The sequence below is a fragment of the Natrix helvetica genome (genome assembly GCF_964273705.1).
Source record: "Natrix helvetica genome assembly, chromosome: 11".
Classification (NCBI taxonomy): Eukaryota; Metazoa; Chordata; class Lepidosauria; order Squamata; family Natricidae; genus Natrix; species Natrix helvetica.
This window is the reverse complement of record NC_138562.1, coordinates 18,412,233-18,433,885: the sequence shown is the minus strand read 5'-3', so window position 1 is coordinate 18,433,885 and position 21,653 is coordinate 18,412,233. Positions and strand designations below refer to the sequence as shown.

The 21,653-nt window shown below is 61.0% G+C and overlaps 1 protein-coding gene across 1 annotated transcript; it reads left to right on the top strand.

The window, feature by feature from the left end:
* The first annotated feature begins 115 nt into the window (after positions 1-115).
* MED12 (mediator complex subunit 12) lies at positions 116-17,063 on the top strand. Its single transcript, XM_081963737.1, is given in 44 exon segments — positions 116-344; positions 839-943; positions 1,385-1,576; positions 1,976-2,135; positions 2,349-2,524; positions 2,657-2,767; positions 3,001-3,255; positions 3,633-3,779; positions 3,913-4,012; positions 4,115-4,251; positions 4,737-4,868; positions 5,551-5,677; positions 5,827-6,056; positions 6,179-6,262; positions 6,633-6,785; positions 6,998-7,144; positions 7,146-7,349; positions 7,480-7,623; positions 8,123-8,286; positions 8,414-8,545; positions 8,667-8,894; positions 9,023-9,167; positions 9,419-9,539; positions 9,633-9,734; positions 9,826-9,939; positions 10,039-10,193; positions 10,435-10,614; positions 10,824-10,895; positions 11,036-11,175; positions 11,273-11,434; positions 11,525-11,636; positions 11,751-11,840; positions 12,083-12,192; positions 12,698-12,833; positions 13,036-13,197; positions 13,331-13,711; positions 13,808-13,958; positions 14,169-14,380; positions 14,644-14,724; positions 14,923-15,140; positions 15,269-15,458; positions 15,659-15,838; positions 15,946-16,027; positions 16,875-17,063. Coding segments are annotated over 44 exon segments (6,567 nt in total). The 5' UTR covers positions 116-245; the 3' UTR covers positions 16,919-17,063.
* The last annotated feature ends 4,590 nt before the right edge of the window (positions 17,064-21,653 follow it).

Genomic DNA, 21,653 nt, shown 5'->3' with positions numbered 1-21,653 from the left:
GCGGTGCTCCGCTTTTTGTCCTCCGCGCCCCCCGCAGCCGCGCGCGATCCATTCCGGCGCCGCCCGGGTCCTACGCTGCCGAGCGGCCCTCGGAAGGCTTCGGCGCGGCCCGCCCGCCCCGACCCCGCGCTCGGCTTTTTCCGGCAACCGTCGGCCCGGCTCGGCTGGTTCCGCCGCCGCCGCCGACCCGGTATCCGGGCCTGCGTCTGGTCGGCGGGCGGGCCGGCAGCTCCTCTTGACCGGCCATGGCGGCCTTCGGGGTGCTGAGCTACGAGCACCGGCCTCTCAAGCGGCCGCGCCTGGGCCCGCCCGACGTCTACCCGCAGGACCCCAAGCAGAAGGAGGTAAGCGGGGCCGGAGCCCCCGGCCGGGACGGCGCCCCCTGCGGCCAGGGCGGACGGCGCAGCGCCCCCGCGCGGCCCGGAGGTAGAAGGGCGCCGCCGCGGGTCCTGGGGGGGGGAGCGGCCGTGGCGCTCGGGGGCCCGCGGACCCCGCCTCCCCCCCCCCGGGTCCCGTCTGCCCGTGGGGGGTCCGGCTGCTCTTGGCCATGGAGGCTCCACCTAAGCCCCCCTCCCCCGTCCCACTCTCTCCCTCCTGTCCGGACAGTCCGGCTCTGACCGGGGACCCTCCTCCTGCCGGTGTCCAGCCGGGGTCTGGATGCTAGAGAAGACCCGGCACCCACCCACCCACCCACCCCGCGTCCCTCCACCGTGTGTCCGCTGGGGTCTCCTGGGGGGAGGGGCTGCCCCTGCAGGGAGGTCTGGAGGAGACGGGGGGGGGGGGAAGGGGCTGCTGACCGACCCTGGCTGACTCCCTCTGGCCTTCCTTCCTCCCCCAGGACGAACTGACGGCGCTCAACGTGAAGCAGGGCTTCAACAACCAGCCGGCGGTTTCCGGAGATGAGCACGGCAGCGCCAAGAATGTCAACTTCAACCCCGCCAAGGTGAAGCCTCCCTTCTAGACCCCCCCCCAAGTGGACGATGGCTGTGGCCCCCCCAGAGCCCATGATGGGGCCCGGCTGCCCGTGTTACTCCCCCATCGCTGAAAGTTTGCAGCAGGGGCGGGGGGGGGAAATGCTGGCTGCCTCATTCCCCCTGGTCTTTGGATTGGGGATGAAGCTGCGGGCAGCCAAAATGAGCTGGGGAAGGGATGCTGGCACCGTCGTGCGGCCTGGAACGGCGTCACTAAGTGCAGCCTCTCCAAAAGAGGAAGAGGGCACCGGCGTCAGGCGGGCGCTCTGCAGAGGAGCCTCTTCTCGGTGCGGAGGTGAAGGAGCCTCCATCGATGAAGCCGAGGCGTTGCTCTGGAGGGAACGTGAGGCCAGGGTCTCCACGGGGCGCCTTGTGGCCGGAGGAGCCTGAAAGCTCCTCTTCCTCTTCTCCAGATCAGTTCCAACTTCAGCAGCATCATTGCCGAAAAGCTGCGTTGCAACACGTTGCCCGACACTGGCCGTCGGAAACCGCAGGTCAACCAAAAGGACAACTTCTGGCCGGTGACGGCTCGCTCCCAGAGCGCGATTAACAATTGGTTCAACGATCTGGCTGGAACCAAACCCCTCACCCACCTGGCTAAAAAGGTACGGCAGTGCCAAGGCTCCGTAGAATGGAGAGGGGGGCACATTAAGGGAGGAAGGGTGGCTGAGGCGGGGAAACCCAGAGCATCCGTAAACCCTCATGGATGGCTATCGGATGGCTTTGGCAAGGACTTGGACGAAGAGCCCAGAGCCCTGGGTGGAGAAGGGAGTTAGGGAAGGCCAGGATGGGAGGGATGAGTGGGAGTTCTCGTGGAGCAGCTGTTGTGGAGGGAGACCCCGGAACGAGATGGGGCCAGGGAAACAGGGAAGCTGTTGTGGGAAGAGTAGTGGTTGCAGTCCCCCCCCCCCCCGCCCCATGCCTGGTTTCCCAGCCCCCCTCCTTGCTGGGTCTCTGACCAAACTCTCTGTGAATCGGCCCCCTCCTGCTCTGCTCCCGGGCAGGTGCCCATCTTCAGCAAGAAGGAGGAGATCTTTAGTTACCTGGCCAAGTACGCAGTGCCCGTGATGAGAGCTGCCTGGCTGATCAAGATGACCTGTGCCTATTACGCTGCCATTACGGAAACGAAGGTGAAGAAGCGGCATGTCATTGACCCCTTCAGCGGTAAGGGCTGCTGCTCTGGCCTCCAAACGGGCCTCTCTCAGCCTCCTCCCATGGCAGCCGTTTCTGCTGCTCTCCCTAATCACCAGGACAGTCTGGCTTTCTCCCCCCCCTCCCCCCCTTGCTATTCCTGGTCTCCCGTGCCTCCTCTACACGTTGAGTCTCACAGCAGGCCCGTCTCCGTCCCTGCCTCTGACGGCTGCCCTCCCTTTCTAGAGTGGACACAGATCATCACCAAGTTTCTGTGGGAGCAGCTGCAGAAGATCGCCGACTTCCACCGGCAGCTGCTGGCACAAGCCTGCGGCTCGCCCTCCAGCATCATGCCCCAGGAGGTGGAGCATTCGGTCAAGCAGTGGGACTACAATGAGAAGCTGGCCATGTTTATGTTCCAGGTGACAGCAGGGAGGGGAGGTGGCTGGCCGGTGGGGTCCCCTTGGCGGGGAAGTGGGTGGAAGACGGGCGAGCTGAGCCCCCATACCCACAGCCCCCGGCCTTCTCAGTGTGCCTCTGCCTGCTCCTCCCAGGACGGGATGCTGGACCGCCACGAGTTTCTCACCTGGGTGCTGGAGTGCTTTGAGAAGATTCGGCCGGGCGAAGACGAACTCCTGAAGCTGCTCCTGCCGCTGCTCCTGCAGGTCAGCCCCCCTCCCCTGGCAAACTCAGGAGAGGGTCCTGGTGGAAACTCCAGGGCTGGGAAAGCAGGAGTGGAACTGTACGGAAGGGAGGGCTTTAGCTGGATGGGCAGCTGACGTCACTGCAGTGGCGTATGGAAGCTGGTGCGCTGGGTCTGCTGGGGCCCGGTGGGTTGTGATGCCCCAGAGAGGAGTGGGCTTTTGGGCTGAGCGGATGCCTTTTTTCTCCCCCGCAGTATTCCAGTGAGTTTGTGCAGTCAGCCTACCTGTCCAGGCGCCTGGCCTACTTCTGCACCCGCCGCCTTGCCATTCTGCTGGACGCCAGCGGTGGGCATCCAGCTCACCACCTTCCCTCTCAGGCGGCCCCTGCGCTCCCCTCCACCCCGACTCCCCAGCCGGCTGCGGGAAACTCCTCCGCCAGCCCTTTCAGCGACCTGCTGTTGTGCCCCCAGCATCGCCCCGTTGTCTTCGGACTCAGCTGCATCCTGCAGGCAAGCGCTCTGATGGCGGGGGTCCCGCAGGGCTGGGGTGGGGTGGGTGGGGGAAGGCCAGAAGGGAAAGGCCTTCAGAAGGAGCCCAGGGAGAATTTCCTTGGCTGGCTCATGGCAGCCGGAGGAGGGCAGCTAGGAAGCCTGGGGAGGGGGGCTACATTCAGAACTGCCCACTGCGGAGGACAGGAGCTGCCCTTAGAATCCCAGAGGAGACACAGAGGAGCCCGGGAGGGGTGGGGGGTGTGCGGAGACACAGGGAGCATTTGGCTTGTGGGATGAGAAGAGTACCATGGAAATGGCTGACCGGCTGAGCGCTGGACACAAAAGTGCCCCATGGCCTCGAGAACTCAACCTCCTCCCTCCTCCTCTCCCTGCAGAGTATTGTCCTGTGTTGCCCCAGCGCCCTTGTCTGGCACTACTCCCTCACTGACAGCAGAATCAAGACGGGCTCTCCCCTCGACCACCTGCCCATTGCCCCCTCAAACCTGCCCATGCCCGGGGTCAACGCCAGCTTCATACAGCAGGTGAGCAGCAGCCCATCTCCTGGCCTGGGGCTGTGGGAAGGGCTGTGCCAGGCTTGCTCCCTCCCCGTTTCCCAGGCTGGCTCAGGACCCTGGCAGGTCCCAGGCTCTTCCTCTGATGCTCTTTCCTTGCCAGGTCCGAGCGAGGCTGCGGGAGACAGAGCAGCAGATCAAGGAGCGTGGGCAGGCCGTGGAAGTGCGCTGGTCCTTCGACAAATGCCAGGAAGCCACCGCAGGTAGCCCCTGCCCTACTCCCTGCACCTGCACCTGTGCCTGGGCAGCTGGACAGCTCTGGGCAGTGGGGCTCTCTGCCTTGGATTTCCCCCTTTCTCTTCCAGGATTCACCATCAGCCGGGTGCTCCACACTTTAGAAGTCCTCGACAGCCACAGTTTCGAGCGCTCGGACTTCAGCAACTCGCTGGATTCTCTGTACAACAGGATATTCGGGGGAGGGCCGAGCAAGGACAGCCACGAGGTGGGGGAAGGGTCTTTTCTGCCTGGGTTCAGCCATGGGCAAAGAGGGGCTAGCAGGAAGAGGGCATGGCCAGAGGAGGCCCCTGGTGCCCAGTGGAGGCATTCGATTCAGGGTAGACAGGTTGGAATTGGCGTTGCCAGGAAGCGGTCAAGGCTGAAATCATTTTAAATGGGCCAGTTGGATTCACAGCGGAGGAGAGCTCTCCCCGTGGTGGTGGAGGGAACCTCCTTGCTCCTCCGAGTCTCTGTTCCTGAATTGCGGCTGCTGAGTGAAGGCTAAACCAGGGGGAAGTGGCCGGGTGCAGGCGGCTTCGTCTCTTGGGGGTGAGGAGGCTGGAGGAAGCGGTTCCAGCTCTTTAGCTGACAGTCATCCCCCCTACGTGCAGCGCTCACAAGGAAGCAGCGTCCCTGAGAGCTTCCTCGGAGCCTGCCTGAAGGCCGGGGAGAAGGCCCTTCCGGCAGATCACCCCACTTCTTCCCTGGCAGATCTCCCCCGATGACGACGCCGTGGTCGCTCTGCTCTGCGAGTGGGCCGTGAGCCACAAGCGGTCAGGACGGCACCGAGCCATGGTGGTGGCAAAGCTGCTGGAGAAGCGGCAATCTGAGATAGAGGCCGAGGTGAGCCCAGCGTGGGGGTCTCCGTGGAGATGGGCAACGGCAGCCTCTCTGAGCAGGCCAGGAGGGCGGGGAGGATATTTCCTTTAAAAGGGGGAATGTCCGTTGGGCTTCCTCTTCCGGGATGTCCCGGGATTGTGGGATCACCCCGGTGGCCGTGGATAAGGCCGGACGTTTCTGGCCAGGTCAGAACACTTTTGAGGATAAAACTGGGCATTTGTGGTCAAGGCTTTTTGATCCCAAAGTGCCTCAATAAATGTCTGCTTTCATCCCCAAAAGCTTTGTGCTCCACGAAGTTCATTTGAACATTCTGCAAACACAAATCGATACTGCATCCAGTGTAAATTCTTCTGCAGGGCCTTAAAACCACCCAAAACCATGAAAAACGTTTGAAATAGGATAATAAAGCCTGTGAAATATTCAGCGGTGACAGTTCTCTAAAAGCCAGAGACCGGGGGTGGGGTGTGTGTTGAAAACGAGGGTTGTCCTAGAAAAGAGGGTGGGGGTCACGACAGGCTCCCTTGTCTGGGAGTCCCTGCAGGAGGAGAAGCCACGGAAATAGTCCCACCAGGGAGGGGTTTGTTCCAGCAGGAGCTCTGCTGCAGGGGGCCAAACGTGGGTTCAAGGGGGGAGGGCCCAGGGGGCAGGCGTGGGGCTCACCACCTTCTCTTCTGCTTGTGTTCAGCGCTGCGGCGACTCAGAAGTGGTGGACGAAAAAGGATCCATCTCCTCGGGTTCCCTGTCGGCCATGAGCGCCCCAGTTTTCCAAGAGGTGCTCATGCAGTTCCTGGACACCCAGGCCCCCATGCTAAGTACGGAGCAAGCCCCCTCCCCCGGCTCCTCCGCGTGCCCAGCCGGCTGTCCCGCTTGAGGGGCAGAGAGGGGATCAGGCCGGGGACGGCTGGGCAGGCAGAAGCTGCCTGGACCCTCATCCCTTCCTCCCTCCCTCCCTCCCTGGCAGCTGACCCCAGCAGCGAGGACGAGCGGGCCGAGTTCTTCAACCTGGTGCTGCTCTTCTGCGAGCTGATCCGCCACGACGTCTTCTCGCCCAACATGTACATGTGCGCCCTGATCTCGCGGGGCGACTTGGCTATCGACCACGGGCCCCGTCCCGCCTCCCCCTTCGACGACGCGGCGGAGGAGCACCACGACCGGAAGGAGCGGGAGGGCGGCCACGGCATCAAGCTGGAGGTTTGAGATGGGAGCCCCCCCTCCTCCTCCTTCTGATCGGGGTGGAGGGCGGGGAGAGAGGGGGCCGGGCAGCTTCAGCTTCAGGGTATTGAAGGGGGTGCCTCGTCCCTTCTCCCTGCCAGGATGCCAGCCTCTCAGAGTGTCACATGGACATTGACCACAGTTCCAACGCCATCTTCGACGACATGGAGAAGACCGATTTCTCGGTAGCGCCTGGCGGGGCCACCTGGCTGGCCTTTGGGGAGCCCACAGTGCCAGTGGCAGAGGCTGCCTTAAGTTCCCTCCTTCCGTCCCTGGCAGAGTGGACTGCCTCCTGCCCAAGAGAGCTACCGCCTTTCAGAGGCCCTCCAGTGCCTTGCCTGGGGGAAAAGGAGACCAGGCAGCCTCCTCTGCCTGGGGGGCCTTCAAGGGGAGGTGGAAGCCATGCAGAGAGAGGCAGAAGCTCTCGGTGGAGGGTGCTCCTGGTGGAGGGTGCTCCTGCCAGCTTGCTGGGGGGCTGCCTTGTGGGGGGACGACAGAGTCTCCCTTGCTAAGATACCGAGTCCACTCACCGCTCTGCCTTTTCCCTCCCTCCAGATGTTCTCTCCTTCCATGCACTGTGGGTCCAAAGCCAGCCCCTCCCCAGAGAAACTGGACTCTGAGAGGGACCGAGGGGCAGATGGGACGTTGGCTGCCCTCTATGAGCAGCCTCGGCACATCCAGTACTGCACACATTTCCCCATTCCCCAGGTGAGAGGTGGGGAGCTGGGCAGCTGGCAGTGGGGAAGGATGCCGTGTGCTGGGCATGCAGGGAGGGCAGGGGCCCGGGGTAGCCCTCCTCCTCCTCCAGGAAGTGTGGGGTGCCTCCCCTCCAAATAGAAGGACCTCTGGGTGGGGCTGGCTGGAGCGTCTCCCCATGAACGGATGGACAGCAGCCGGACCTGCTTTTCCCGCCTTCCCAGGAGGAGTCGAGCAGCCACGAGTGCAACCAGCGTCTGGTGGTCCTTTTTGGAGTCGGGAAGCAGCGCGACGAAGCCCGGCACACCATCAAAAGAATCAGCAAGGATATCTTGAAGGTGCTCAACAGGAAAAGCACGGCGGAGACAGGTTGGCAGGGCTACTCGGGCCAAAGGGCGGGGTGGGAGGGAGCCGCTGGGACCCGCAGAGGTCATCACCCCCTGTCTCCCTTGGGCAGGGGGAGAGGAAGGGCAGAAGAGGAAGAGGAACAAGCCAGAGGCTTTCCCAACCGCAGAGGACATCTTTGCCAAGTTCCAGCATCTTTCTCACTTCGACCAGCATCTCGTCACCTCTCAGGTACCTTCCTCCGTCCAGGTCGGGGGCTGAGAGGGAGCAGCTATGTGTGTGTGTGTGTGAGAGAGAGGGGACCCCAGGGGAGTGGGGGCACTGCCGGGCACCACGCTTCCTTCTCCCTCTCCTTCCCCAGGTTTCTCGCAACGTCTTGGAGCAAATCACCAGCTTTGCCTTAGGGATGTCTTACCACCTGCCTCTGGTGCAGCACATCCAGTTCATCTTCGACCTGATGGAGTATTCGCTCAACATCAGCGGGCTCATCGACTTTGCCATCCAGGTGGGTGGGCAGGGCAGGGCTGAGGCCCCCACCCCCTTGGCAAGCGCGAGGGTCCCGCCCTGGGATTGCTCGGGAGACGGGGAGAGTTTGTCTCCGGCCGAGATGGGCTGCGAGGTCCCGTTGGAAGTCCAGCGCTGGGCTGAAAGGCTCACCCCACGGCCCTCCGAGCCTCCAAGCCCAGAAGGGCACAAGCAGCAGGCAGCTGCAGGTGTGCAAGGAAGGGGCACACACACCACTTGCCCTTTCCGCTTCTTTGGCCGTGAGGGGCAGGGGAGCCTTGACGAAGTGCTTGGCCCAAACTTCAGAGCGTGAGCCGGCTGCGGTTTCCCTTGGCGACTTGGATGCTGAGCGTCGTGCTCGCCTCCCCCCCAGATGCAGCCTTTCCTCCGAGCCGCCCCTGGAGCCTTCCCAGCCCAAGTGGGGCTGGAGGGTGTCTGCCAGCTGATCTGTCCATCTTCCCTCCCCTTCTCCCCCCGGCGGATACTGACGGGCTGCTTAGCTGCTGAACGAGCTGAGCGTGGTGGAGGCCGAGTTGCTGCTGAAGTCCTCCGACCTGGTGGGCAGCTACACCACCAGCCTGTGCCTCTGTATTGTGGCCGTCCTGCGGCATTACCACTCCTGCCTTATCCTCAACCAGGATCAGATGGCCCAGGTCTTCGAAGGGTGAGCTCTGGGCACACGCCAGGCCCCTCATTGATCGGCTCCTTCGGGGCGTTGGGGTGAGGGGCAGGGCCTGCTCAGCCCCCCCACTCTCCGGCTTTCTGCCATGTGCCTCTCTCCTCCGTCCCAGGCTCTGTGGGGTGGTGAAGCATGGCATGAACCGTTCGGATGGCTCTTCGGCTGAGCGCTGCATCCTGGCCTACCTCTACGACCTGTACACGTCCTGCAGCCACCTCAAGAGTAAATTTGGGGAGCTCTTCAGGTCAGTGCCCTACGCCGCCTGCTGGCTCCCTCCGTGTGCCTCTCCCCCCCGAGGGGGTGTGTTGGAGACCCTCCCGGGCCGGCTGGGGCTGCCCAGGCCTCACCTCCTGCTTCCCCTGCAGCGACTTCTGCTCCAAGGTGAAGAACACCATCTACTGCAACGTGGAGCCCTCGGACTCCAACATGCTGTGGGAGCCCTTGTTCATGATCGACACCATCGAGAACCCCTCTGCCCACAACTTCACCTACATCAACCTGGGCAAGAGCCTGGCAGACAACCCGGCCAACCGCTACAGCTTCGTCTGCAACGCCCTGATGCACGTCTGTGTCGGCCACCACGACCCGGACCGGTGAGGGCCAGGCCGGGCGAGGTGCCACGGGGGCCCTGCTGATGCTTGGGAGGGGGCAGAGGAAGGAAGCCGGCTCAGAGCCTTGGAAAGACAGCCAGGCCCTCACCGGTCCCCGCTCTCCCGCCCAGGGTCAACGACATCGCCATCCTGTGTGCGGAGCTGACCGGCTACTGCAAGCTGCTGAGCGCCGAGTGGCTGGGGGTGCTGAAGGCCCTGTGCTGCTCTTCCAACAACGGGACATGCGGCTTCAACGACCTCCTCTGCAACGTGGACGTAAGGGCGGGACAGGGAGGGAGGTTTTGCTGAGCGGGCATAACGCCTGAGGAGGACGCGTTGGCAAAGAGGACTGCCTGTGCTTGAAGGGCTTGACTGCAGGGTCCCTGGCGTCACTGGGTTCATCCCAGGAGTTGGTGGGCGGTAACCTTGATTTTTCCCTGCCTTTGGCTTCTTCGCTCCCAGCGGTGCTTGGGTAGATGGTACTACGGGCAGGGGCTCAGCCGAGCTGCCTTCCTCCTTACCTGCAGGTGAGCGACCTGTCCTTCCACGACTCCCTGGCGACCTTTGTGGCCATCCTCATCGCCCGCCAGTGTCTGCTGCTGGAGGATCTGATCCGCTGCGCGGCCATTCCCTCTCTCCTCAACGCAGGTGAGCGTCCAGCCGGGACACCACCCGAAGGAGTCCGGGAGAGAGAGAGGGGCCCAGCACTGACCCCCCCTCCCCCTGCCCTTCTCTTTGCAGCCTGCAGCGAACAGGACTCGGAGCCCGGGGCCCGCCTGACCTGCCGAATTTTGCTGCACCTCTTTAAGACCCCCCAGCTGAATCCCTGCCAGCAGGATAGCAGTAAGCTTTTGGGCCTGGGCTCTCCCACGATGGACTGGCGCGCCTTCCGGGTGTCGGTCAGTCCAGGGCTGAAAATGCGGGCTCTCCCCAGGTAAGCCCTCGGTGGGCATCCGCTCCTCCTGCGACAGGCACCTGCTGGCTGCTTCCCAGAATCGCATCGTGGATGGGGCTGTCTTTGCCGTGCTGAAGGCTGTCTTCGTCCTGGGTGCGTGCTTGGACACAGCCGGGAAGAGGGGTGGGGTGGGGAGGGGAGTGTTGGTGGGGCTGAGTCCGGCCACTGGACGAGTCCCACTCCTGTTTGCAGGGGATGCCGAACTGAAGGGCTCTGGCTTCTCCCACCCGGGAGGGGTGGACGATCTCCTGGATGACGACAAGAAGCCGGCCGGCCGGATGGTTTCTATTGAGACGGCCAGCTTGGACGTTTACGCCAAGTACGTCCTCAGGAGCATCTGTCAGCAGGTGAGACTGACAGCCCCCACGGGGGACACGCCTCCTCAGCCTTGCAGCGAGCTCACCCTGGGGTCATCATGGGCAGTGCAGCTCCTCGGATGGGCCGGGCACTAAGCCCTGTTGAGGCCCAGGCGTCCCTGTGGTCCTGGGGGGCCTCGGAAGGCCTTGTGCAGATGGGTCGGTGTGGCTGGCTGGCGGAGCCGGAGTCCCCCAGGGTCAGTGGCACGCACCTCTCCCTCCCTCTCCGCAGGAATGGGTGGGCGAGCGCTGCCTGAAGTCGTTGTGCGAGGACAGCAACGACCTGCAGGACCCCGTCCTGAGCAGCACCCAGGCCCAGCGGCTGATGCAGCTGATCTGCTACCCTCATCGGCTGCTCGACAACGAGGAGGGAGAGAACCCCCAGCGACAGAGGATCAAGCGCATTTTGCAGGTTTCTCGGGGGGGGTGGCATTGGCCAGGTAGATGGGGCTCCTCAGCCTCTGCAGGCGCCAGTGGGGTGGACGGAGGGACCGGCTGTTTTCACGATGCGCAGGGAACGGGGGGGGGGCTCTTCAGGAGGGCAAGAAGCCAGCGGGAGGGAGGGTTGGCCCCACAGCAGGGCCCTCCTCTGACAGATGCGTCCATCGGCCTCTCCTGCAGAACCTGGACCAGTGGACGATGCGCCAGTCGCTCCTCGAACTGCAGCTCATGATCAAGCAGACAGCCAGCAACGTGAGGACTTGTGGCTGAGGTCCCTGGGGGAGGACGGGGAGGGGCTGGGGGGGGTGTCAGGAGTTGCCCAGGCGTCCTCTTGCCAGTGCTTCAAAGTTTGACTCTTCCTACCCCCCCACCCACCCCGCCTTCTGCAGCAGGAGATGAATTCCCTCCTGGAGAACATCGCCAAGGCCACCATTGAGGTCTTCCAGCAGTCGGCCGAGACCAACGGCATCGTCAGCCTGGGCAGCTGCCCCAACCTCATGCCTGCCAACCCCAAAGCCAAGCCTGTCCTTAGGTCAGCAGGGGCTGGGGGGAAGGAGGGGAGGGGGCTGTAGGCTGTGGGGGAGGGGTTGTCAGGCCAGCCTGATCCTGGGCTCCCTCGCCCCTTCCAGCTCCTTGGAACGATCCGGTGTGTGGCTGGTGGCGCCGCTGATCGCCAAGCTCCCGACCTCCGTGCAGGGCTACGTGCTGAAGGCCGCGGGGGACGAGCTGGAGAAGGGGCAGCACCTGGGCTCTTCTTCCCGCAAGGAGAGGGACCGGCAGAAGCAGAAGAGGTGAGGGAGCTGGAGGGTGGGTGGGAGGGCGGGGGGGGGGAGGGAAGCCCCTGTCAGCCCGCACCAACCGCCTCTGCCCTTTGCCTGCAGCATGACCCTGCTGAGCCAGCAGCCCTTCCTGTCCCTGGTGCTCACCTGCCTGAAGGGCCAGGATGAGCAGCGTGAGGGCCTCCTCACCTCCTTGTACAGCCAGGTGCAGCAGGTAAGCGGAGGAATCCCAAGGGGGCCCTCTGGCCGCATTTCCTCCTGGGGGAGGACTTCCTTTTCCCAGCTTCTGTCTGCTAAGGGGGGGCTGTTCCCCTTACCGCCCTCTTAGATTGTGACCAACTGGCGGGAAGACCAGTATCAAGACGACTGCAAGGCCAAGCAGCTGATGCACGAGGCGCTGAAGCTGCGGCTGAATCTGGTGAGCTGTGGGACACAGACGGGGTCTCCCTCCTGCCGGCTCCCCAGACCTTGGGGGACAGTTCTGGAGTTCCCTTTGCTCCCCTCGCCCCTCCCACAGAATAACTCTTTTCAGGGAGCCTCCCCTTCCAGTACGGGGAAGACTGCCCTGGACAGGGGAAGACACCCCCCCACTTTGCTTTCTCTGCTTCCCCCCACCCGACCTCCTTGTGGGCAGGGAGCTCACATGGTCCTTCCCGACAGGTGGGGGGCATGTTTGACACGGTGCAGCGCAGCACCCAGCAGACCACGGAGTGGGCGGTGCTTCTCCTGGACATCATCAGCAGTGGCACGGTGGACATGCAGTCTAACAAGTGAGCCTTCCCTTCCCCCGGGTGTCGTCGCCCCCCCGGCCCCTCAGCAGCTCGGTTGGGGCACAGGGTTCCTGCACCCTAGAAGTGCCCCCCAGCCAGCAGTGGGTTCCAGATCCCGTTCCAACCGGCAGCGCGCGCATGTGTCTTAGTGCCTCCGCAAGCCTCCGCGACGCTCCAGCTGCCCAGCGGAGCATCGCGCAGGTGTTGTACGCATTGTCCGCGGAAGCGCCGAAGACTTAAAAGACCAGTAAGGAGCATGGGCGGACGAGTGGGCCCTCTGGAGCACCGTACCGGAACAGTATCCGGTGCTCTAGGCAGGCTCCGGTACGGCCATACCGGGGCGTACCGTCTGCAACCCAGCACTGCCCCTAACGTAAAGAGCCCCATCCCTGTGCAGAGCGGGGCAGGGGCCATGTGAATTGGCAGCCCTCCCTCCCTGCACAAAGCCTGGCGGGGCCAACGGGGCTTCACTGACCGCCCTTCCCCTCCGGCCCTGATCTTCCAGTGAGCTCTTCACCACCGTCCTGGACATGTTGAGTGTGTTGATCAACGGCACGCTGGCCGCCGACATGTCCAGCATCTCCCAAGGCAGCATGGAGGAGAACAAGCGGGCGTACATGAACCTCGTCAAGAAGCTGCGGGTAAAGCAGAGCCCCACCCCATGCCCCCGGGAGGGAAGGGTTACCCTGGGTCTTGCTCGACTTCTGCTTTTCTCCCGGGTCAAGCTCTTGGGTCCCGGGGACCGGAGGGAGCCAGCCCAGGGCCCCTGTGCAGAGCCCCGAGATGAAGGGCGGGATGTCGGGTGTGGCTCGGCTCCCCCTGAAACGGCTTCCTCCTCTGCAGAAGGAGCTGGGCGACCGGCAATCGGAGAGCCTGGAGAAGGTGCGGCAGTTGCTTCCGCTGCCCAAACAGACACGGGACGTCATCACCTGCGAGCCGCAGGGCTCCCTCATCGACACCAAAGGCAACAAGATTGCCGGCTTCGACTCCATCTTCAAGAAGGAGGCAAGTGGCTCTCTGGACCTCCTGACGGGCGGGAGGGGAGGGGACTGGCAGGTTTCAGAATGGGGAGGGGGCAGCCCCCGGAGTCCACCCCGAAGTTGCCATGGCTGTCCTTCCTCTCCCCTCCTCCTCCCAGGGCCTGCAGGTCTCCACCAAGCAGAAGATCTCCCCCTGGGACCTCTTCGAGGGCCTGAAGCACTCCGCCCCGCTCTCCTGGGGCTGGTTCGGGACGGTGCGGGTGGACCGCAAGGTCTCCCGCTTTGAAGAGCAGCAGCGGCTGCTCCTCTATCACACCCACCTGAAGCCCAAGCCCCGCAGCTACTACCTGGAGCCTCTGCCTCTGCCTCCCGAGGAGGAGGAGCCCCCCACCCCAGTGGCCCTGGAGCCGGAGAAGAAGGTGGTCGAGCCGGCCAAGGTGGAGAAGGCCAGTGCCAGCACTGGCAGCTCTGCGGCCGAACCCAAGAACAAGAATAAGAACAAGAGCAAGAAACGGGCCCAGCCGGCCAGCAAGAACGAGGTGAGTCTGCCCTGCTCTACCCCTACCATACCTGCCCAGCCCCTCCCTCTGCCTGCCTGGCCTTCTCACAGCCTTTGCCACCCCCTCCCCCCGCAGGAATACCCGATGAACGCGGTCCGGGGCGTCTCCTATGGTGCCGGCATCCCCACCGACCTCCTGCATCACCAGCCGGGGAACTCCATGTCTCGCCTGGCCTACGGGCAGCCTCCGGTGGGCCTCTATGCCCAGAACCAGCCCCTCCCCGCAGGTCAGAGTCCGGCATCTCTTTTAGGGTGGGACCTCTTAGCTCTCTCCCTGAGTCTGGATTGTGGCTGCTTCCCCGGGAGAGCAGACGGGTTTCCTGCCAGGCTGCCCCCATCGTCCCTCGGGGCTTAGGGCGCTGCCTGGGGCCCCTCACCCTAACCCCTCTTCCACCTGGAGGTGCCCTTCAAAGACCGGCTGCTGCTTCTCCTTGCAGGCGGCCCTCGGTTGGACACGTCGTACCGGCCGGTGCGCATGCCCATCGGCAAGCTGGTGCCCAACCGGCTCCCCTACGCGGGGGTCTTGCCAACCGGCATGGGCATGCTGGGAATGGACCCTTCCTATAAGTCAGCCGTCTACAGACAACAGCAGCCGCCGCCTCCTGTGCCCGGGGGGCAGCTCCTGCGCCAGCAACTGCAGGCCAAACTGGTAAGACCCCCAGGTGGTGGGGATTGCACAGTATGGGTCCCCACAGCCCCTAGGGGGCGGAGTTATTGGGGCACACACACCCGGTCTTCCAGAAGGGGGAGTGAGAGCAGAATGGAGTCCGTTGTTCTGCTTCTCGGTTAGTCATTGGGGAGAGCATTTGTGGCCAGAGGGAAACGTCTCAGAGCTGGCGAGGGTCCTTGCCCCCCTGCAGGCACCAGCTGTGCCCCAGCTGCCCTTGCCATGCCTCCCTCTTGCCTCCCCAGCAAGGCCAGGGGATCCTGGGGCAGCCGCCGGTGCGCCAGATGCCTCCTACTCCAGCTTACGGAACCGGGCAGCCAGCTCAGGTGAGCCCTTGGCTGCCTTCCAGGAAACTCTCCTGCCCTTGAGGGGCTTTTGGGGTGGGCAACTGGGAAGGAAGCTCCAGTCCTCAGCTTGGGGGTGGGCTGAGCCTGGTCTCTGTTTGGCGGGAGCACCAGACAGCGGCCGCTTTTCTGTGTGAAGCGGTTGGGCAGTAACTCACCTGTCCCTTCCTCCCCCTGCAGGGCTACACCCCCTACGGGGTGCCCCACCTCAGCCTCCAGCAGCACCCCTCCCAGGCCAGCGCCATGGTCCCCTCCACGTATTCCGGCCAGACCTATCAGAACAACCACCCCAGCGCCAACCCCGCCTTCGTCGACGCCGTCCGGTCCATGCAGAGGCCCAGCGGATACGTCCACCAGCAGGCCCCTGCCTACGGGCACGCCCTCAACGCCGCACAGAGGTACGCGGGCAGGGGGAGGGAAGGAAAGGGGCTGCAGGGACGGCATCGGCCCCCACCCGGGGTCTCTGCCCAAACGGCCGCTAATGTCTGCTCTCTGATGCCCCCTTTCTGCCCGTCCTGCGCTCCAGGTTCCCCCACCAGCCGATGCAGCAGCCGGGCATGATGGGCGGCATCAACCACCTGAGCACGCAAGGGGTCCCCACGGGGGTCCGGCCCAGCCAGCTTCTGCCCGACCAGCAGCAGCAGCAGCAGCAACAGCAGCAACAGCAGCAATACCTGAGGCAGCAACAGCAACAGCAGCAGCAGCAGCTACTCCGGGTGAGCAGGCAGGGAGCCCCCAGGCGCCTCTGCTCTCCCTCCGTGGGGCTGAGGATGGGGCGAGGCCTGGGTCAAAAGGGGAGGGGTCTAAAAGAGGGGAGGTGCCTCAACGGCTCCTGCTCTGAAGGAGGCCACTCGCCCTCCGTCTTCCCAGGGGTTCCTGGCTAAGGGTCGCCCTCCGGCCTCCTCCTTTTTCACAGCAGCAGCAGCAGCAGCAGCAGCAGCAACAGCCCCCTCCGCAGCCGCAGCAGCCTCCGCAGCAGCAGCAGCAGCAGCCGCCCCCCCAGCAGCCGCCCCCCGTGCCCCCCGTCCCACAGCCCCAAGCCCAGGGACAGCCGCCGGGACTGGGGATGCAGGGCCTGACTCCTCAGCAACCCCTGGTAAGAAGGGGGGGGGGAGTTTCTCTCCATAGGGGAGGGGGGATTCCCCACCCCTGGCCCCCTCCCCTCTCGCACCCTCCGTGACACACCCTCCCCCCCCCGTGCAGTTCCAGCGGCAAGGCCTCCAACAGACGCAGCAGCAGCAGCAAACGGCCGCCTTGGTCCGGCAGCTCCAGCAGCAGCTCTCCAGTAAGGGCCAGGGAGGGGAAGAAGGGAGAGGGGCTCTCGGGGGGGCTCCCCCTCTTACCTTTCTGAAGAGGTGGTCCTGAAGGCGAGGGAGGGGGCTCCATGGGAGGGGGAACCCAGGGGACACTCAGGGGAAGGAAAGGCTCACTTGTTAGACTGCATGTCCGCTGTGCCACTGATGATGAGATCCAGGAGAAGCACCGGGTGTCAAACATGCACCTGGTGGGAGGGACCACCTGAGCCGGGCGAAGGCCGCAGGCTGGAGGAGCAGAGGCCCTCCCTGCGCCCTTCAACTGTGGGGCTTTGCAGAGGCCTCAGAGCAGCCCCTGAGGAGGAGGCCTCCCAGGCAGGGCACGCTTGGGCACCTGGCATGTGGAGTTGGCCTCCTACTCCCTGGGCAAAAAAGGCTGGATTGTAGGGGGAGGGAATTCCCCCCCCCCCAGCCCCCCCGTGCTGGCTTTGGTCTCTTGAGAGAGGTTGCAGCCGCTTCGTAGAAGAGACTGAGGCTATGGGGATTGTGAGCCTGGGGAGAAAGGGGTCACTCCCAGGGCGGTTTGTCCCCATCCCTTTCTCCCCCAGGAGCCCCCTTTCCATGGGCCCAGACCATCCATGGGCAGGCAGGAGCCCCACCCGCTTGTTTGGCTAGATGGGGGTGCAGGGAGGCAGGGCAGAGGGGTGCTCGAGAACTTCTCCCGGGCAGGGGATGCTGGCAAGCCATGTCCTGCCAGAGTCATGGAATGGGCACCTCCTGGACAGGGGCGTCTCCTCCTCCCAAACCCAGCCAGCTTCTGCCCCCAACTACCGACATTCCCCCTCCCCAGCCCCTAACTCCATCTTTGGGCCCCCACAGATACGCAGCCCCAACAGAGCAGCAATCCCTTCGGACGGTATTGAGCCTCACGAGAGAAGCAGCGGCTTCGCGGAGGATCTGGAAGAGCCGTTCTTCGGGGCTGGTGGGGGAACAGCTCCCTCCCCTCCCGGGGGTCTGGCTGTGCAGCAGCGACACCCCCCCCAACCTCGGCCAGGAGTGTTTTCATCACGCCAAATGAGTGTTTTTAATCTCCACTTTCTACCAGTGTTTCCGAATCCCGTGTGATTGCTAGAGTCTCCCGACCCACTTTGATTTCAGCTTTTAATAAGTTTTTAGTATTTTTGTTAAAATAATGACAAAAAAAAACAACTTGTAAGATTTTATACTTTATTTATACCAGATGAACCCTGTATCACAGATGTCCTGAAAAAAGAAATACACAGAGCATACTTTCCAGAACGCCTCTCGGTTTTTCAGAGGGGGGAGAGGGGGCGGGGGGAGGGCAGGGGTTCAGCTCTTCCTCTTTCCTGAGACCGGGTCTCCGAATTGCTGCTGAAAGGGGGTGCAGGTGCCCCCCCATCACCTCCGCTTCTGCTTGCCTGGGCTGTTCACAAGGGAGAACCTGGCCCTTCTGCAGGTTGCGCGGGGAAGACAGCCGGCCGCGCCCTTGCAAAGCCAAGGGGGGAGATGGCCAGGCAGCCCTCCTGCCCCCCCCCCTTCCTAAGGCACCTGCACCCTTGGGCAGCTGTTGAGCAAAATTGGCATCTGGAGGAGATGCATTTGGAGTTTCTCTTCCCTTACGATGTCTCTGAGAAACATTGGTGGCCCTTGAGTCACACGCCTACTCACCCCCCCTGGTCTCTTGGGTTTGGGGGTGCAAGAGAGGCTTCTCTGCTGATGGAGTCACCCTGCTTTGATCTGCTGGCTTTGACCTGCTGGTTGGCCTTGGCTTCATTGCCCCGCAGCCTCCAACAATTTGCCATATTCCACATGCGAGGGTGGATCGGCCAAGTGGCGCAATGGTGGGTCACCCTTTGCAGCCATTTTTTTGCGGAGAGGGCTTCCGGCACGGAGGCTGATTCTTCCATTAAGGAGATGGGGGGGGTCTTTGCTGAATTGTTGGCGAGGCTGAGAGGCAGCCCCTCTGCCCAAGTCCATCACCCTCCGCTTTCCTCCAGAGCTGTCTGTGGGATAGTTCAAGGTTTGCGTCCTGTGGCTGATGGAGGCTTGGAAAGGACATGAGCTCCCCCCCCCCCTCCTCACACCCAGTCTCTTCCAAGAGGCTTCCTGTGTCCGGGTGATAGCATCCAAAATTAAATCAGAGTTTGAGGCAAAGGATTCCTCAAAGTTCCAATTTATGAAGAGAGCCATGTTGGCACATCTGGGAAAACCCTTAGCTGAAAGCTTCCCGGTTTTCCTCGCCCAGTTGAAAGTTCAAGATCTTGCCCCCCACACCTGCAAGCCCATCCCATGGTCCAATCTCCCACTGCCATGCTGGCAGGTCCACCCATCCAGTTCTGGTCAGGTGCAGAGGTGCAAAGACAAAGGATGACCTTGGCCTTCTAGAAAGAATGTTGTTATGGCTGCATCTCATCTAACTCCGTACAATCCCCCATCCCATTTTCCCACAATAGAAAAGGCATAGTGGAATAATAGAAAGCGTGGCAGGCTAAAGATCCAAAAGAAAAGATGACATCCTTTCTTCCCTGCTAACTCTTTGAGGGGCTGCAGGACCCAGGCCCAGGGTAAATGGGCCCCTTTCCCTCAAGTAAGCCTCCCTGGGCAAGGAAGGGCCTGTTTTTCCGGAGATCAGGCCTTGCAGATTCATCTTCCCAAGTTCGTTCCTCGTTTTTATGGCCCTCTTTCCAGGGGGTTCCTGTCCTTGTCTTTCTCTGAAGGAAAGACGGGAAAACCCTTGTCCTCTTCTTGGATGAAGGTTGGCAAGTGTCCACTCCTCTCAGCCAGCCAGTTGCAACCATGTTCTTCCACACAGACGTGGTCCCTCTGAGCATTGCCTCTTCCTCTGATGGGTTCCTTCTTGTTGGAAAAGAATGTTTCCAACATTCTTAATTGCAGCTCATTAACTCACAGAGGCTAATCTGGATTCCCGTAGCCCGGCGAATAACTTGCATTTAACTCTGCCCCCTTCTAGGCTAGCAGTACCATATTTGCTCATCTGGGTAAACACGCTGTGGCCGTCTCAGCTGCTGGGGGCCCTGTAGGACAAAACCTCCTGGCGTGTGGCTGTCTCAGCTCAGGAGACCAGCGTCCTTGGGGAGGCACATGATCTGCTGCCCAACGAGGTCACGAACCTCGTGATGCCATTCTGGCTTTTACCAAATGCATCCCCAGAGTTCAAGGGCTGCATCCAAAGGCTGCGCGGGGAGCCCATCTGCTTCAAGGCGTTTGGGTAGCAAGCGAGCTTCACTTTCTCTGGGGGTTCTCTGGGGGTCCAGACCTTCCCCGGAGTCTCCAGGAAGAGAGCCAGGAGGCGGGGCACCCGTTTGAAGCCCTGCAAATAATGATGGAAGCATTATTCCCTCAAATGGCTGCACGTGATGCTCTTGCGGAAGCCATTGAAGTCCTCCAGCCTCAGAAAAGGTCCAGAGATGGGGAAGCAAAATTCTTACAAATTTCCATTCGTTTCCCCCAATGTCCTACTTTCATGTTCTTCTGTGTGGAGACAGCCCCAAAGGCCTCAGCCTGCAGGGATCGTTCATTCAAGCAAGCTCAACCCAACGAGCCCAACCAATTCTGCGGTTTCATATTTGTTGTGCAGTTTCTTGATCTTTCTTCTTCTCTTTGTTACTATCCTGTTTTTCCCCTCTCTCTTCTAGCCAATTTTATCATAAGCCCCATCCTCTTTGTCTTTTAGCTCTTTTGTGAGCCTGTCCCATTTTGGCACATTCCCCCCCAAAAAAATTTTTTATCACATTGTCTTCTGTTGGTGTATGTTTGTTTTTCCAATTCTGTGCATATGAGATTCTTGCTTATTCTTGGTTATATGTAGAATTAGATATTTGATTTTCTTCTCATACTTCCCCTTAATTATTCCTAATAAAAATAGTTCTGGTTTTAGTTCTATTTGATATGCAGTAATCTCTTCAAGCCGATCTTCCATTTTTCTCCCAATATTTTTTTGCGCCCTCGCACGTCCACCACATATCATAATAGCACGCCATGCTATTAAGGCAGCGTGTCAAACGGTGTAAGGACGGCAATAAAGCTAATATTAATCCCCTCAACTGTTGGAGAGAAAAATCTGGGCGGGTGGGCTTCAAACAGGAAGCTCAAGAATGGATCCCCGCTGACGTGTGAACTTGAAAAAGGTCCGTTCGTGGTTGCATTTGCCAGAGGCTCCAGTTGTGGTCCCTGGAACTCTCGGCTAAGGGAAATTATCTTGACTTTTCCTATACTGTATATTGTGAACCGTTTATGGTTGATGGAGCTTTAGAGCCGAGGGGTAGAATTTTATGTTATTTAAGAATTCATAAACTGCCTTAATCGAGATTTAAATCTCTTTTTTTATTATTTGCCATGAGGTTTTACATTATTGCTTTGAAACGTGAGCCTTACAACCTAATGCTTGATAGGCAGAACTATTAAACTGGCTACGTAAGTAAAGCAGGGATTTTTGTTCCTCTTACGTCTGAGGGGCAATTTACAGCCCTGGCAGGTTTTGGTGTGTTTTGTCCAGAGTGAAATTTTAGAAACTCTTAATTGGGCCACAGAATCCAGGAGGACTTGGTGTGATTGACGAGAGACCATCCGTTGTTCTCATTCCTTCGGGAGAACGAAAAGCACAGCAGAAACTGCCCCATTAGGAAGGACAAAAAGGTGGCCCTTTTGTTCCAGGCACTGATCCTTTTAAGCCCCTGGCCCAGTTCCATGAAATACGGAGCCTTTCCCTCGGATGGAGCTTAGGGAAGCCATAGGTCAGGGGTGTCCAAACTTGAGAACTTTAAGACTTGTGGACTTCAATTCCCAGAATTCCCCAGCCAGCCATTCTGGGGAGTTGAAGTCCACAAGTCTTAAAGTTCTCAAGTTTGGACACCCCTGCCATAGGTGGAAATGGGCGTCTGCGCCCTTTCAACTTGTTTTCTGGGACTCTTTCATAGCCAAACTAGACAGCCAGGGGCCTCTGCCCCCTCTGGAGAGTCCTGTCTCCAGAATCGGGGTCAGAGAGGGGCAGCCCCTTAGAAGGAGACTCACTGGGTCAACTTCCTCTTTGAGACCGTTGTGATCCAGATCGGGCGAGCACTGCCTCAGTGAACTGGGTGGGAGAGAAGCAGACATCTATGGAGGGAGCAATTAGCAGGGCTAAATTTAACCAAAGGAGCATCACTCCCTATATAGCATCAAGCCCAAAGCAGGGCCACCATTTATTTATTTTTAAAGAGAAAGTTACATGAAAAGCAGGTCTCTTTAATGAGAAAGGATTTTTTTCCCCCTGAAGGAAAATCTGCTCCTTGGATCAATCTGGTCCGAAGGCAGCAGGAAACTGGAGTGAAAGAGGGGGGGGGGGGGGGATAAGCACATAGCACCTTGGACAGCACCATGGGCAGGTGGAAGCTGGAGTTTGGTCAGTCTGCAAGGAAAGGGCTCGGAGATATTCTGGCAAGGGGTCCGTCCCCCACGCCCTGCACTCCTTTGCTCAGGATTTCAAGGTGGGTCTGAAATAAAAGGCCTTTTGGTGTCTTTCCTTTGCCACATTCACACAAGCACTGGTTTCTCGCTATTTCTCAGGACAGTGTTGTTCAACCTATTCTCAACCTGTATTATTGTATTATTATTGTATTATTATTGTAACCTTGCCCG